The 13618-nt window shown below is 40.0% G+C and overlaps 1 protein-coding gene across 1 annotated transcript in view; it reads right to left on the bottom strand.

The window, feature by feature from the left end:
• Positions 1-13618, bottom strand: part of COLQ (collagen like tail subunit of asymmetric acetylcholinesterase) — a 3098435-nt gene that overhangs the window by 112969 nt on the left and 2971848 nt on the right. The window contains exon 15 of the mRNA XM_044066844.1: positions 4464-4569. Within this exon, the coding sequence (XP_043922779.1) occupies positions 4464-4569 (106 nt within the window). The remainder of the gene's footprint in view (positions 1-4463; positions 4570-13618) is intronic.

The following is a 13618-nucleotide window of genomic DNA, read 5'->3' as shown; positions in this document are numbered from 1 at the left end:
GAAGGAATTAAAGAATGCAGAAATGTCTTAATCTCCAAAGAAGAAAGGTCAGCAATTAAGTTTCTGACATTGTCAAAGGACCCAGGAGGAACCTGGACATGTGAGCCTGATAATTACCTATTCTAAAGGCTAAATTAGAATACCACATTTCTTCCCAAATCTGTCAAAGGCTTTCCCATAGTCGTCAGCTAGAATAGGGTCAGCTGCCATAAGGTGTTTGACAGAAGATGGTTTTCAAAGAGAAATTACTACAGGTTCAGACCTAGGGTTTGAAAAAAGAAATCTGTAGATCTGAGGAACCTAATAAAATGTATTAGATTTTCTGAGGGTGGATGGCTGACTGTCATGCAAACTGCTGGTCGCAAGGAAAGCATCCTTTCAGGCTGGCAAAACAGGAAGAACAGCTAAAGTTTGAGGGAAATCTACATGTATCACATCCTCTCACTGAAATAACTCATTCATTTGTCAGTATTATAAAAAGTAAACTCTTCAGGTGGAGAGTCTGAAGTAAAACTTTCCTCAGTTAGACTCCCCCATTTTGTGAAGAAGGAACTTGATAAATATAGTCTAAGTCCTGTTCCTCAGAATGAGAATCAGAATCTGAGAGTTGGAAATCTTTCCCGTTTAAAATTAAGGGAAGACTCAGAATATAATGACTGAAAAACTTTAAATAAACCTTCAAGAAAACCCTGCTAATCATCCTTGTCTGGCCTAAATGAAGGGGACACAAATGAAGAAAACTGCCTAAGTTTAAGCTTCTTTTTCTTAGGAGACCTTACAGAAAAAGAGTGCTCTGAGGAACACCCCTTTCCTCAGAAACCAAGCTCCTCAGATTGACCATATAAAGGAACAATGTCAGCTCCCTTCTCCAATGCTGGCAAGAGTGGTTCTCCCTTGCTTAAAGAGGACAACTAAACAGCCGTAGAGGATGTGCCTAACTCTGGGTCTTTAATGGCTACTTGAGGCCAGACGGACTGAGAGAAAAATTGATGGGTGGTCACAGCAGCCTGATATGGCCACAGCAGAGTCATGTACTGATAGCTAAAGCAAAGAGGAAGCTGCAGTAAAACCGAAGCCTTCCATGCAACTTTCTTGTTCTTGCAGACCAAAGGAAGGAACATCCAAGGAGCTGGTAGCCAGGTTCATTACTCTACTGATAAAGGTGAAAGACAAGCAGATGGCACAGCCTTAAAATTGAGGTCTTCCCCAGATTAAAAGCTAGGACTTAAAATTATAACAGGAACATTTAACCACCCTGACACTAATCATAAGTCTAGACAAATGTTTTGATTAAAAACTACAGTTTTTTGACAGAAAATATTAATATTTTTTCACAAAAAATGGAAAGTCACCAATAGGGTACTTATCTGCCCAACTTTGAAAGAAATGCTACCTGACCATCAATCTCTTAAAGCTGCAGCACAGAGCGAGCGTCAACATCAAGAAAGTTCTAAGAGTTTGGCATCCTAGCAATGATCTTTCCACCACCCTCCTTGAACGTCACAGCATTAGGGCACATGGAAGTTTCCTTAAAGCTTTGAAGCTATCCGGTTATATGATCCTCGGCAGGATGTTTCTCATATGGTTTAGGTTGCTGCAACAGTGAACATCAACAGAGTAGTAAAGCCAAGTGGTTTATCCATGACAGAATAATGCATGTTCCATTATACATTTACCAAGAAAGGATGAAATATATCAGGGGTAATGTTGTTAGTAGTCAGAATACTGATCAGAAAGGGGGCAGGACATACTTGGTCAAGCAACTGTTACTTGCTGATAAATTCTGGTTATATGTTTGACTGGAATGCTTAATGGGGAAAACAGCACATTCTTTAGCAACATGATACTAAATAAAGTTGATGAGCAGATGGTTACACACAGAGCTGGCAAACCTGAAAGGATAAAGCAATACTTGCTCAGTGAGATTTTTATATTCAGATTAAAGGGTCGCTCATCACTGCTATATAAATATCATGATGGATTCTGCAGTTTTCCAGAGAAGGTATTTTATAGCTAACTGCAGATGCAGTGATCTGGCTAGGTGGCAAGTGTGAAATTTGAAAGAATGTCAGAAACACCATAGAATAATGCCTGAAACATAGGAGAGCAATAAAAAAAAAGAAATAACTTCAAGTGCTTTTGCAAGGGGACAAGCCCCCCTGTACCCCCCAATGTGATGGATCAAGCCCCTCATATCCTCCCAAACCTATATATACCAACTCCGTGGCCATACCAACTTGAATAAAGGAGAAGTATCCCCAAAAAGAGAAACACTGCTGGTACACACTTAGAAATTGCACTGGCAATGATATGGAAAACAGCAATCAGCACTGCATTTTGTTTTTTGGCCTTCGGGCAGTGACACTCGAGTAATTTCAACCTGTTGAGATACCACAGCTATACCATTGTTCTCAGTTTCCTGTTTCTTCAGAGAGTATTTTCCATGACTACACTGAATTTATTTTGCTTGATCATGGACTAGATCAGACTTTCTAGTAGTAGCATAGAAATACTATCTTTCTTTAATGCCATAATAACTTCAGTTTGGAGATCATATTTCAGTTTTGGTAAAAACCAAGATCAAAACTTAAAACTATTTATATTAAAAATAACTTTCCCCAGTGACTACAATAGCATTAAATTTAGCTATGATCAAAAACACTATATTTTCATTTTTTTGCAAAAAAAATACTATAAAATTCCAAAATATGGATTTTGTAAGATTTTCATGGAATTTGCCATTGTAGAACAGACCAATCATTGCCCATACCTTGCATTTCTTCTTCTTTACTTAAGATTTGTTTTACTTTGCTTATATATAGATATATACTGTACATATAAATATAACGGAATTTTGGTAATTATTAGAAATTATACTTAGTGATTACTGGTATAACTGCCAGAATTTCACCTCATGAAAGTAGAATTTCACTTTTTAAAACATTTAAATCAGTGTCCCTATCCATGTCTCACTATTATAGGTTCATAGATTTATAGGTAAGTACTAGGCTAGCTACTCTTGTAGGCCATTTTAAGCCCAGACAATTTCTTTTTTGTTGAGTGAATTAACCTATCACATTATTGTTAGAGTAGCCTTACCAAACCCATAGTCAATAATTATATTTTATGCTATTTATTATTATTTATTTAATGTTATTCTATTTATGTATTCATTCATTCATTAAAGACAGTTTGACATGCATTTTTATAAAACCTTTCAGCTATTCCCAACACATATACAGATATCTGGATAGACACATGCCACTCCCTGGTATACTGCTCAACACACACACACACACACACACACACACACACACACACACACACACACACGCACACACACACACACACACACACACACACACATATCCTCTCCTGTTTCTGAGACAAAAATTATATCCAAGCTTTTACCTCCTGGTGCTCTTCAGTTGTTTGCATTATATATCTAGCACTATCTTAATGTTTACAGTTTTAGACTGACATCGTACTCTCAGATATCCATTCTTTTAGCTGGTTATAAAGAAAATTTCAATAAAATTGAAAAAAGTGTTCAGGTGCTCTGTGGGTTTGAATTAAAATGGACATATTACCCACTCATTTTAAGAGTAAATGTTCCAAATGCCAACCGCAATAGTCAGAGTACAGCTGCAAATTCTGTCTCAAGGTCCAGAAGTGTCAGCTGGTGTCAGAACAAACTTTCATATCCTGTCACCTAAACAAGTGTGCAAAGGCAACTACATTTCAAAGCATTTACTCATTAATGTTATGTGTGTGTGTGTGTGTGTGTGTGTGTGTGTGTGTGTGTGTGTGTGTGTGTGTGTGTGTGTTCATGTTTGAGCATTTGCATGGGTGCACAGTTTTACACACTATTCTCTATTTTCTTCTCTACTTTAATAGCACTGTATTTGCTTAGGCAGCCAACTACTGCATAAAGGAATGAGAGGAAAGAAGGACAAGGACATAGTTCCATCATTATTTATTATTATTCTTCCTTGTACCAGTAGTCCCCAATGGTAGTATAATGCTTTCATGAAGCTGCAAGGGAGGCTGTGTAACTGCATTCATGGTCATTATCAATGCTAGACTGTGGAGCATGGATCGGAGTTGCTGATGGTGGAAGACATAACCCCCATCATAGAGTTAGGAGCATTCCCTCTGACATGCTGTAGTCAGCAGTGTTAATGGAAATAAAGCCCTGAAGTGCCATATATAAGATTCTGTGTCTGTGTCCACACGGAATGCTGACAACTCAGTTCCCTCGTAATTATTCCTTAACAGCCCTCCAAACATACTGTAGCTTAGGGCTGTTCTGCTGTGGAATGGGCAAAGATATGTTCTGAAACTCACAATATTAATTTCCTATTTTACAGTGAAACAAGCACATTACTTCTGTGCTCCCTTCTGTAGTGACAATGACTTATTTTTGCTAACTAAAGTGCACTTTTTCAGTACTTTGAACTTACGTATGCAACTGTCAGTCACAATCTTGTTGCCATCATCACATTCTTCTCCCTCCTGTACCAGTCCATCCCCACAAAAGCCTGGCTGGTCTGAAGGGAAGGGGTTGAGCTGAGGAAAAAATAGAAACACTAGTATCAGTCAGTGCATTAGCATTTGTCAGTGTCCATAATCATGAGTGCAGTGTAGCTCTTCCTTATACAAATGGTGGAAGGATAACATATCAGAATGCTCTTTTCTCCAGAGAATTAAGAATGTTCCTGTTATACTTACAAGTGGAAACTACTGTCATTTGACTTGCACTGTTGCAATAGTCTGAGTGGCATCACTGAAGAGATGCTGAAGGTCCCAGTTAAACTTCAGGGCTCAGGTCTCTAAAACATTGGTCTCATTCTGCCTATACATGTAATACTCATCTAAGCTTTGTAAGCCACATACCATTTTATTATTTATTTCAAGTATTTGTTAAATGGGCAAGTGACCTGGAACAAAGTCCTTTTTTAGCTATCAGCCAGGCCAAAACGCAAAAATATGAATTAATACACGACAGACAAAATTAGCAGTAGATTACTGCATAGACAGATACATGCACTGCATTGCTACAGTAAGCACATGCATTCAATAACAAAGACATTTATGAATTACAGAAATACACTCAAACAAATAAAAAGAAAAGAGTGGCAAACAGAACCACAGCTAGGATGGATAGTGTTTCATGCAGTTTCTCAATTTGGTGACACCTCAACTGTAAACTGAGGACCCAAAATAAGAAAGGTCTCTTCAGCTATCAAACTGTAGCAAACCACTTGGTACAAATGTAACAAATGACTTGCTACGGTTAAAGTGCACACAAAGTGCTTAAGCACTTCAGTTGTGACCGGAAATACAGTTTTGGCATTCATTTCTAAATGCTGGTGTTATACTTCCACACTACTGTCATCTGACAATCAACTTCCCTAATATCTTGCATCTGGGGGAGTTACCTCCTTTATACCACCATAGCTACACGTCTAGTAGGTGAAAACATGCAGAGTAAAGTAAAATTGTGTAAGTACACTTGCCATTAACAGTAGACATTTGAATAAATCACTACTGAAGTAGCATAAAGCTAGATGGGATGTATCCTGCCAGAGAAATTGAACATCGGCCAGTTTGGGAGTCTTTTTCGTGTGCTGTACATACATTGAAGCTTGAGGGCATGATGGTAAAAAGAGGATATACAGGCACCAAAATTCAGAGCTTTCCTGCCTCAAAGAAGGGAGGCTGCAGCCAAAAGATAAGACATAACCTGATAAAATAAAATGTGACAACTTATAAAGTGACAGAAACAAGGGGGAAAAGATATCTAGGACCCCACCCTGGTCAGGATTAAACAGCACAGAAATAAACAGGGGGTGGAAGGAGGTTCTTAGTACTGCAACAGTGATCTATTCAAACAGTTACTGTTATGGTATATTTATTTACATAACTGTATTATGTTCATCATTAGATCACTGTTGCAGCAGCCTAAGCTATATGGGATGACTGTCAAAGCTTACACACAAAAAGGGTGAAGGAAGCAGGTCCAGAATTCTGAAACCTTTGTAGAATAGAGCTACCAAATTCTTCTCTGGCTCTGAAAACAAGTTTTGTAATATTTAGTGAAAATGTGCATAGCGGACTAAGCATCTGTCTCTAGAACTTGATCTAGAGTCCACACCTTTCCAAAAGGCTCCTGAAGTAGCCACAGCTCTAGTGGAGTGTACCTTAACATTCTAGTGGGGGGACTTTTTCCATGGTGAGAACAGCAAAACTGAACAGCTTGAGATAGCTATCTATTGTTTGCTTGGAAACTGACTGGCCTTTCTTCTCACCTTCAAAAGAACTAAAATGCTGGTCTGACAGTCTGAAATATTTTGTGTTATCCAAGCAGTATCTGAGTTGTCTGTGGACATCCATGGAAAGTAGGATTATTTGTCTTTTGTTCTTAGGCTGTGAAAAAAAAACAGGTAGACAAATAGACTGAGTAAAAGTAAATCCAGAAATAACTTTGGGAATGAATGAAGGATTAGTTATAAGAGTCATTCTATCTTTATGAAAGACCAAAAAGGGCTGAGCACACACACAGACCTGCAACTCGTCTATGCTTCTAATCAAAGTCACAGCAGTAAGTAAAGCTGTCTTTCAAGTAAAGAACTTCAAGAAAGACCTAGCTGCAGGTTTGACTGGAAATAAAGTTAGATTTTCCATTACAAAAGTAAGATCCCAGGAAGAAGCCACCTGCTTTCTAGGTGGTCTAAAATGGAAAAATCCATTACAGTATTGCTTGTCTTGAAACAAAGAAGAATGGGGGGATCAAATAGGAGACCAGCAAAAATGGCATAGAGATTCATCTTGATACTGGAGTAAGACAGACCACATCTAAACCACTCACACACGTAGCAGAGTGCCCCTGTAGCCCCTGTTCCCCTGGGCTTGTGGCAGATATTGATGACTGAACAAAAGGGTGTGGCATACTGCCCTGACTGTGAGTGTCCACAGCAACAAGTCCTCCCTGTGTAGGTGTGTGTTTGTGCATGTGTGATGCATGCTTGATATCTGCAGGCACAGAGAATGTCATCATGGCTTGAATAGGGAATCTGGTCTACACTTTCTATGTGTACAGCAGACACTGCACTCCTGACAGTGCAAGCTAAACACTGCCATCATCATCAGAGTCTCCTGAATCTCAAACATCAAGTATAGGACGTTCCATTGTGGTGGTGCCGGACAGAGAAAATCACCTGGGAAAACAGTGAAGCACAAAGCTCACTATATGTATAACCCATTACCCCTACCTTACTCTCAGTGCAGATTTAATACTAGAGTACTTAACAACAATAGTGGATAACACCTTATCTCATACAGGACCCCTTGGAAGTCATACACCTGACATTCCTATAGTACCCAAGGCACACATTAGTCAGATGTTCAGTGATACAGAGAGCAATAGGGTGTAATACAGGTATAGCAATACCCACCTGTGGTATCTCCAACAGATACTGTTGGGACATATTGCAGCTTGGCTCCATGCTCCAACACCAAGCTGTGAGACTATAAGAAGCCTCTTTCTCCTCTAAAACTAGCCAGAAACTCCTCCGTGTCCATCAATTGTGGCTCAACACCCCACCTCCTATCTCCCTACCTTCCCATGCAAGGTGGAAAGTCCATTTTTCAGCATCACAGGTAATGTCAGTGGCCTGAAGTCTGACCAGCTTGAAGTTGTGGTCCTGGCCACCAACAGCATTGATGTCAACCATAAAATCCTGACAAGCAGGTTCACAGAAGGGCTGGTCAGCAGCCTCTTGAGTATAAAGCCATCAGCCATGGAGAAGGAGGGCCTGCATTAACCCCCCCATTCTGTGCATCTTAGAATTTACTCTTTCTACACTTTTCCTCAGCATAACAGCTTACTCTTCTCACTGTTCTCCTTACCAGGCATATTTCTGTGTGTATAAAAATACACCATGTCAGTATACCAATATGGACTGCCTGTCCACTTTACCCTACGTATGGTATACCTCCCTTTCTGTAAACTCCAGAGAGAGTGTTACGCATACACATAGGAGTAAACTTCATAATTTCCAACAGTAACATGCACACAGTCACCATTACAAACATTTGTGCTCCCAAACCGCAGCCCACACAGAAGTCTAAAACACTCGGGTAAGGAGTTTGACATTGCCTCTCTCTTCACGTCACTTACTGTCTTATGTACATTCTGGCAGGTATCCTTCCATAGAAGCATCACAGGGGAATACTTGCTGTGTTCATCTTACACACACACAGACACACAGACGCACACCACCCACATCCACCCTATTTTATGTGCCACTGTACTAGTATAGTGTGAGTGTGTTAGTATTATGTTACTGTTCTATGTGTCCTAAACAGAAGTTAAAAACAGGTATAGCTGTGATCCATCCTATCATTATTACACTGCTGGCTTGCCTCCTTTAAAAGGCATACTTCCCAACTGGTGCTGAATGTGCCTCCCAGTAACCTTGACAACTCTTGTGTACACCTCTCGCTGTGCCTCTCTGACTACACTATACCCTAATTTAGACACCTAACAGCCACTGCATATTTCTGAAAGCAGTTATTAAACTGAAAAACAGTATTGCATATCTGCATTCAATTACTAGTTAGGAAGATGCTGCCAATACCTTCACCAAGCAGAAATTCAGCTTTACAAAATATTGCTTTTCGGCAACAGGTGAAGCTGGCTCTACATATGGAGCTCTTCATCTTCTCCCATAGACAAAGGAGGCATTCTACAGCCTCCAGCATTTATATCATGCTGATTTAGGTCTTTGAGCATGACAACTCTACAAATGAGAGCTTAGTTTATAAAAGTCTGTGAATCGGTCAATCTACATGTTGAACCCATGAGCAGACCACCACAGGAAGTTCTACACAGCATTCTGCACATGCCTAAACATCTGACAGATGTATTAAAAATGCATGGGAATGTTGTGAATTTCAATGTAATTCTCAGCTTCATAACTTTAGCATGGGATTGGCCAGGGGAAGCAGCTATGCCTACATATTAAATCAGACATACCTGCTGCGCAGGCTGCTGCAGAGAGCTTGACCTAACTGCCAGTGATATTGAGAAAAGATAAGTGTTTATTCTCATTTTTTGTCTGCGTTTTAATACCTCTGTAATCTGTACAACTGTACTTCTTCTTCTTCTTGTGTGTTATAGCTGTATATTCTCTTAGTGTTGACCTCAGTTGTAGTAAAATCCTTTGTCTGGAGGCCTTGTCTGTTTTCTTAGTGGCACTACGTTTTCAGAACCAGTTTAATCCGGTGAAAGTATTCTTGCATCTGTATTGTTTGGTTTCAGTCCTGTGTTTTAAATCAGAGATACCTGTTACTCAGGCTGCTGCAGACAGCTTGACCTACTGCCAGCTGTGATATTGAGAAAAGATAAATGTTTATTCTCATTTTTTGTCTGCATTTTGATTTAATACCTCTGTAATCTGTACAACTATACTTATTCTTCTTCTTGTGTGTTATAGCTGTATATTCTCTTAACGTTGACCTCAGTTGTAGTGAAATCCTTTGTCTGGAGGCCTTGTCTGTTTTCTTAATGGCAGTAAGTTTTCAGAAATAGCTTAATCCGGCCAATGTATTCCTGCATCTGTATCATTTGGTTTCTGTCCTGTGTTTTAAATCAGATATACCTGTTGCTCAGGCTGCTGCAGAGAGCTTGACCTACTGCTAGCTATGATATTGAGAAAAGATAAGTCTTTATTCTCATTTTTGTCTGCATTTTGATTTAATACCTCTGTAATCTGTACAACTGTACTTCTTCTTCTTGTGTGTTATAGCTGTATATTCTCTTAGTGTTGACCTCAGTTGTAGGGAAATCCTTTGTCTGGAGGCCTTGCCTGTTTTCGTAGTGGCAGTAAGTTTTCAGAACTAGTTTAATCCGGTCAAAGTATTCCTGCATCTGTATTGTTTGGTTTTTGTCCTGTGTTTTAAACCAGATATACCTGTTGCTCAGGCTGCTGCAGAGAATTTGACCTACTGAGAGCTGTGATATTGAGAAAAGATAAGTGTTCATTCTCATTTTTTGTCTGCATTTTGATTTAATACGTCTATAATCTGTACAACTGTACTTATTCTTCTTCTTGTATGTTATAGCTGTATATTCTCTTAGTGTTGACCTCAGTTGTAGTGAAATTCTTTGTCTGGAGGCCTTGTCTGTTTTCTTAGTGGCAGTTAAGTTTTCAGAACTAGTTTAATCCAGCCAAAGTACTCCTGCATCTGTATTGTTTGGTTTCTTTCCTGTGTTTTAAATCAGATATACCTGTTGCTCAGGCTGCTGCAGAGAGTTTGACCTACTGCCAGCTATGATATTGAGAAAAGATAAGTGTTTATTCTCATTTTTGTTTGCGTTTTGATTTAATACCTCTGTAATCTGTACAACTGTACTTATTCTTCTTCTTGTGTGTTATAGCTGTATATTCTCTTAGTGTTGACCTCAGTTGTAGTGAAATCCTTTGTCTGAAGGCCTTGTCTGTTTTCTTAGTGGCAGTAAGGTTGTACTGTACTTATTCATCTTCTTGTTTGCCCCCCCCCCGTTCTTGTTTTGGTGTTAGTGTTGGTGGCTCTGGAATTGCCTGCCCCTCCTGTAAGTCTCTATTTGAACACTCCTCCTGAGTCCATCTCATTTGCTCACTTATCCGAATACAGTGAGATCATATTCTGAGTCTAGTGTTCACTCTACATAATACAGAGAGAAGAATTGAGAAGGCCAACCCACTCAGGTTCTTCCTTCATCTCTCCTTGCACTTTACTAACAAAAAAAAAGATTCATCTGCTTTTACTCTATTTGTGTTTCCTACTTCTTTATTTTGCTTTTGCCTCTTCTTAAAAGTACTCAGTTTTATTTATTCTGTTGCACTTATTGCTGCTTGGTAGTAGCCTGATTAAATTGTAACTGTTATTCTAAGTCTTTTGGTTTAAGCACTTGGGCTTCATACCAATTGTTTTACATTAAGAAGGCTTGTGGTCTGCACTGTTGTGGCAGGGCAGGTAGCTTACATCCTTCTAAGCTGGGAATTGCTGATTGAAGGCCCAGTGTTTGCTATTCTAACAGTGTATTAGTTTTGGCTTAAGCACTTCGGCTTCAGGCCAGTTATTCTACATTAAGAAGGCTTGTGGTCTGCACTCTTGTGGGAGGAGAGGCTGAATTCTGCCCTTCCGAGCTGGGAATTTCTGGTCACAGGCTTATTGTGCCTGCTTATTCGAACTGTTTTTTTCTGAAACTGATGCGCCTTGATGCTGTAGCACAGCATAGGCCTGCTGAATCTAGCTTTGTTTGTATAACTTGAGCACCAATCCAAGCCATCTTTTTTTGGAGAAGGTTCCCCTGCACCCTAGTAGCGGGAGTGTGTAGTTAGAACTTGTCTGATTGAAGACTGCTGGAACAGGGCTCAGTTTTGAGTTTTTTTCTGGTTAATTGGGTAACTTGTTTAAATCAAATTGTTCGTTTTCAATTGTTTTATATATATATAAAATTGCACTTTATTTATCTGCTTTTACTGTATTTGTGTTTCTTCCTACTTTATTACTAGGGGCACTGACTACATCTCTGAACTGAGATATATAACAATAAGAATCTTTTTATACGCATTTAAAGTGTTTTTTTGATTGTATCTGCTTTTTTTCTACAAAATATAAATATATACTTGTTTCCCGCCTTTTTAGGCTAGTATAGTCCAGTTTTCAGGTTAGTGCTGAATTCAGGGCTGTGTTACAGATCTCTGTGTTTGCCCATACCTTATTTGATTAGAAGGAAGTTTCTCTGTTCACCTGTCAGAGAGGGGAAATTTGAGCAGCCTATCTGTCCCTGGAGGAGTGGTTTCAGGTCGGAAAGTAGTAGTTTATTGGCCATTTTGGGCTAATTTCTATCTCTTTCATTTCCCTGCTATAAAAAATGCATTTGCCTGGTTTTGAGCGCTGGGCAACGCCGGTTAGATAGGGTATAACTATTCAAAGCTCCACAAAGTCTCCTCTTCAATTTTTCCCTTGGAACTAGACAAATTTTCAACTTAAGCACTCAAACCATTCATTTCTCAGCCCGGCACTTGCTCAAAACTCATAGCAAGCAATTATAAACCCTAGCACTACAGAAGGACAATGCTCTCTATTCGACCTTACCAGCCATTCAGTAAAATAGTTTAGTGTACCTATCCAGGCATGTCCAAAGGACAGTTTCAGGTGTACTCTCCAGTCCAACTGGTGAATCTGGGCATTCTGAGGCAATGTAACAACTGCCTCATGTACACAGACAACCCTCTCCTCCTACCACCAAACGCTAATACATGCGAGAGATGCAATTATACAGTCAAACTGGAGGCTAAGCTCTCTAAACCCAAGACTGGATCAGACAGTCAAGAGGAGAAGGGAAATACTGGCATCACATCACCAGTTTCACATAGACCCATTAAAGCAGCACCGATAAAAAACACACGTAAATACACGAAAACATACTTAGAGGCTCTAAATAAAAATCTGCAAAAGCAACAGAGCCTCCCAAAGCAGACATCCAAGCAACTTCCACCCCCCAACACAAACCATGAAACACATACTTCACAAAACTAGTGTGCCACGCAATCATAGCCCTCAAGACAAAATAACATACCCAACATACTAGTAATAGGTGACTCTATAGTCAGGCACACTGACGTCCCACTCACTAGGCTGAATAAGGAGAAGGTTACTGTTAGCTGCCTGTTGGGTGCCAGGATCCACCACATAACACAAGCACTCAGGTCACTCCAGAACAAGTACAAATACGACTCTGTCATTGTCCATGTTGGTGTGAATGACCTGAGCCGTACCTCCCTGGACTACATGAAAAGAGACATGGAAGAGCTCTCAGATCATGTAGCCCAGGCCGGTATGACCCTGACCCTGAGTAGCATCCTGCCCTCCCCAAGAATGATACCACGGTATAAAGAAAAAATTATCAATTTCAACAATTGGCTAAGTTTCTGGTGTCATTCAAAGGGGATCCAGTGTCTGTCTGCCTGGGATGACATGCTCGACAAGCCACGCTGATTCGCTAGAGACGACCTGCACCTGTTACCCTTAGGCTTTCGAATACTGGCCAAGGCTCTTGCCACCCCCATATTGCATTTTTAGGCAAGGCTCAAAAGACAAACCCACTGCTGTAAATAGCACAAGTAACAAAAATATGATGGTTATACTACACAATGCCAGAAGTCTAATCCTCAAAATCCATGCACAAGAGGCACTCCTCAGTATAGAGAAAATCGATATATGTGCAGTAACAGAAACCTGGCTTAAGGCTCCAGAGAGCACCCCAGCACAACCAGGCTACAACTCATGCCATACATTTCGGCCACAGAACCCGGACCGAAATACAAAAGGTGGGGGAGTATCCATATTCAGCAAGGATACCCACACCTCCAGGTTAATGGCACAGCACGATGCTTCAGAGATTATCCACGTGCAAGAAACAAGGGGCAAAACTGCAATTCAAACTGTAACTTGCTACAGATCACCCACCATGTCCCAGGACCCCCATTCCGCATTTCTGGAAATACTGGGTAACATAAAGGTCCTACCAAAAACCCTAATATTGGGTGATTTCAACTACCCA

Source organism: Protopterus annectens, chromosome 3.part1, assembly GCF_019279795.1.
Source record: "Protopterus annectens isolate FY-2018-M chromosome 3.part1, PAN1.0, whole genome shotgun sequence".
In the NCBI taxonomy this organism is placed as follows: domain Eukaryota; kingdom Metazoa; phylum Chordata; order Ceratodontiformes; family Protopteridae; genus Protopterus; species Protopterus annectens.
This window is presented reverse-complemented; position numbering and strand designations above follow the sequence as displayed.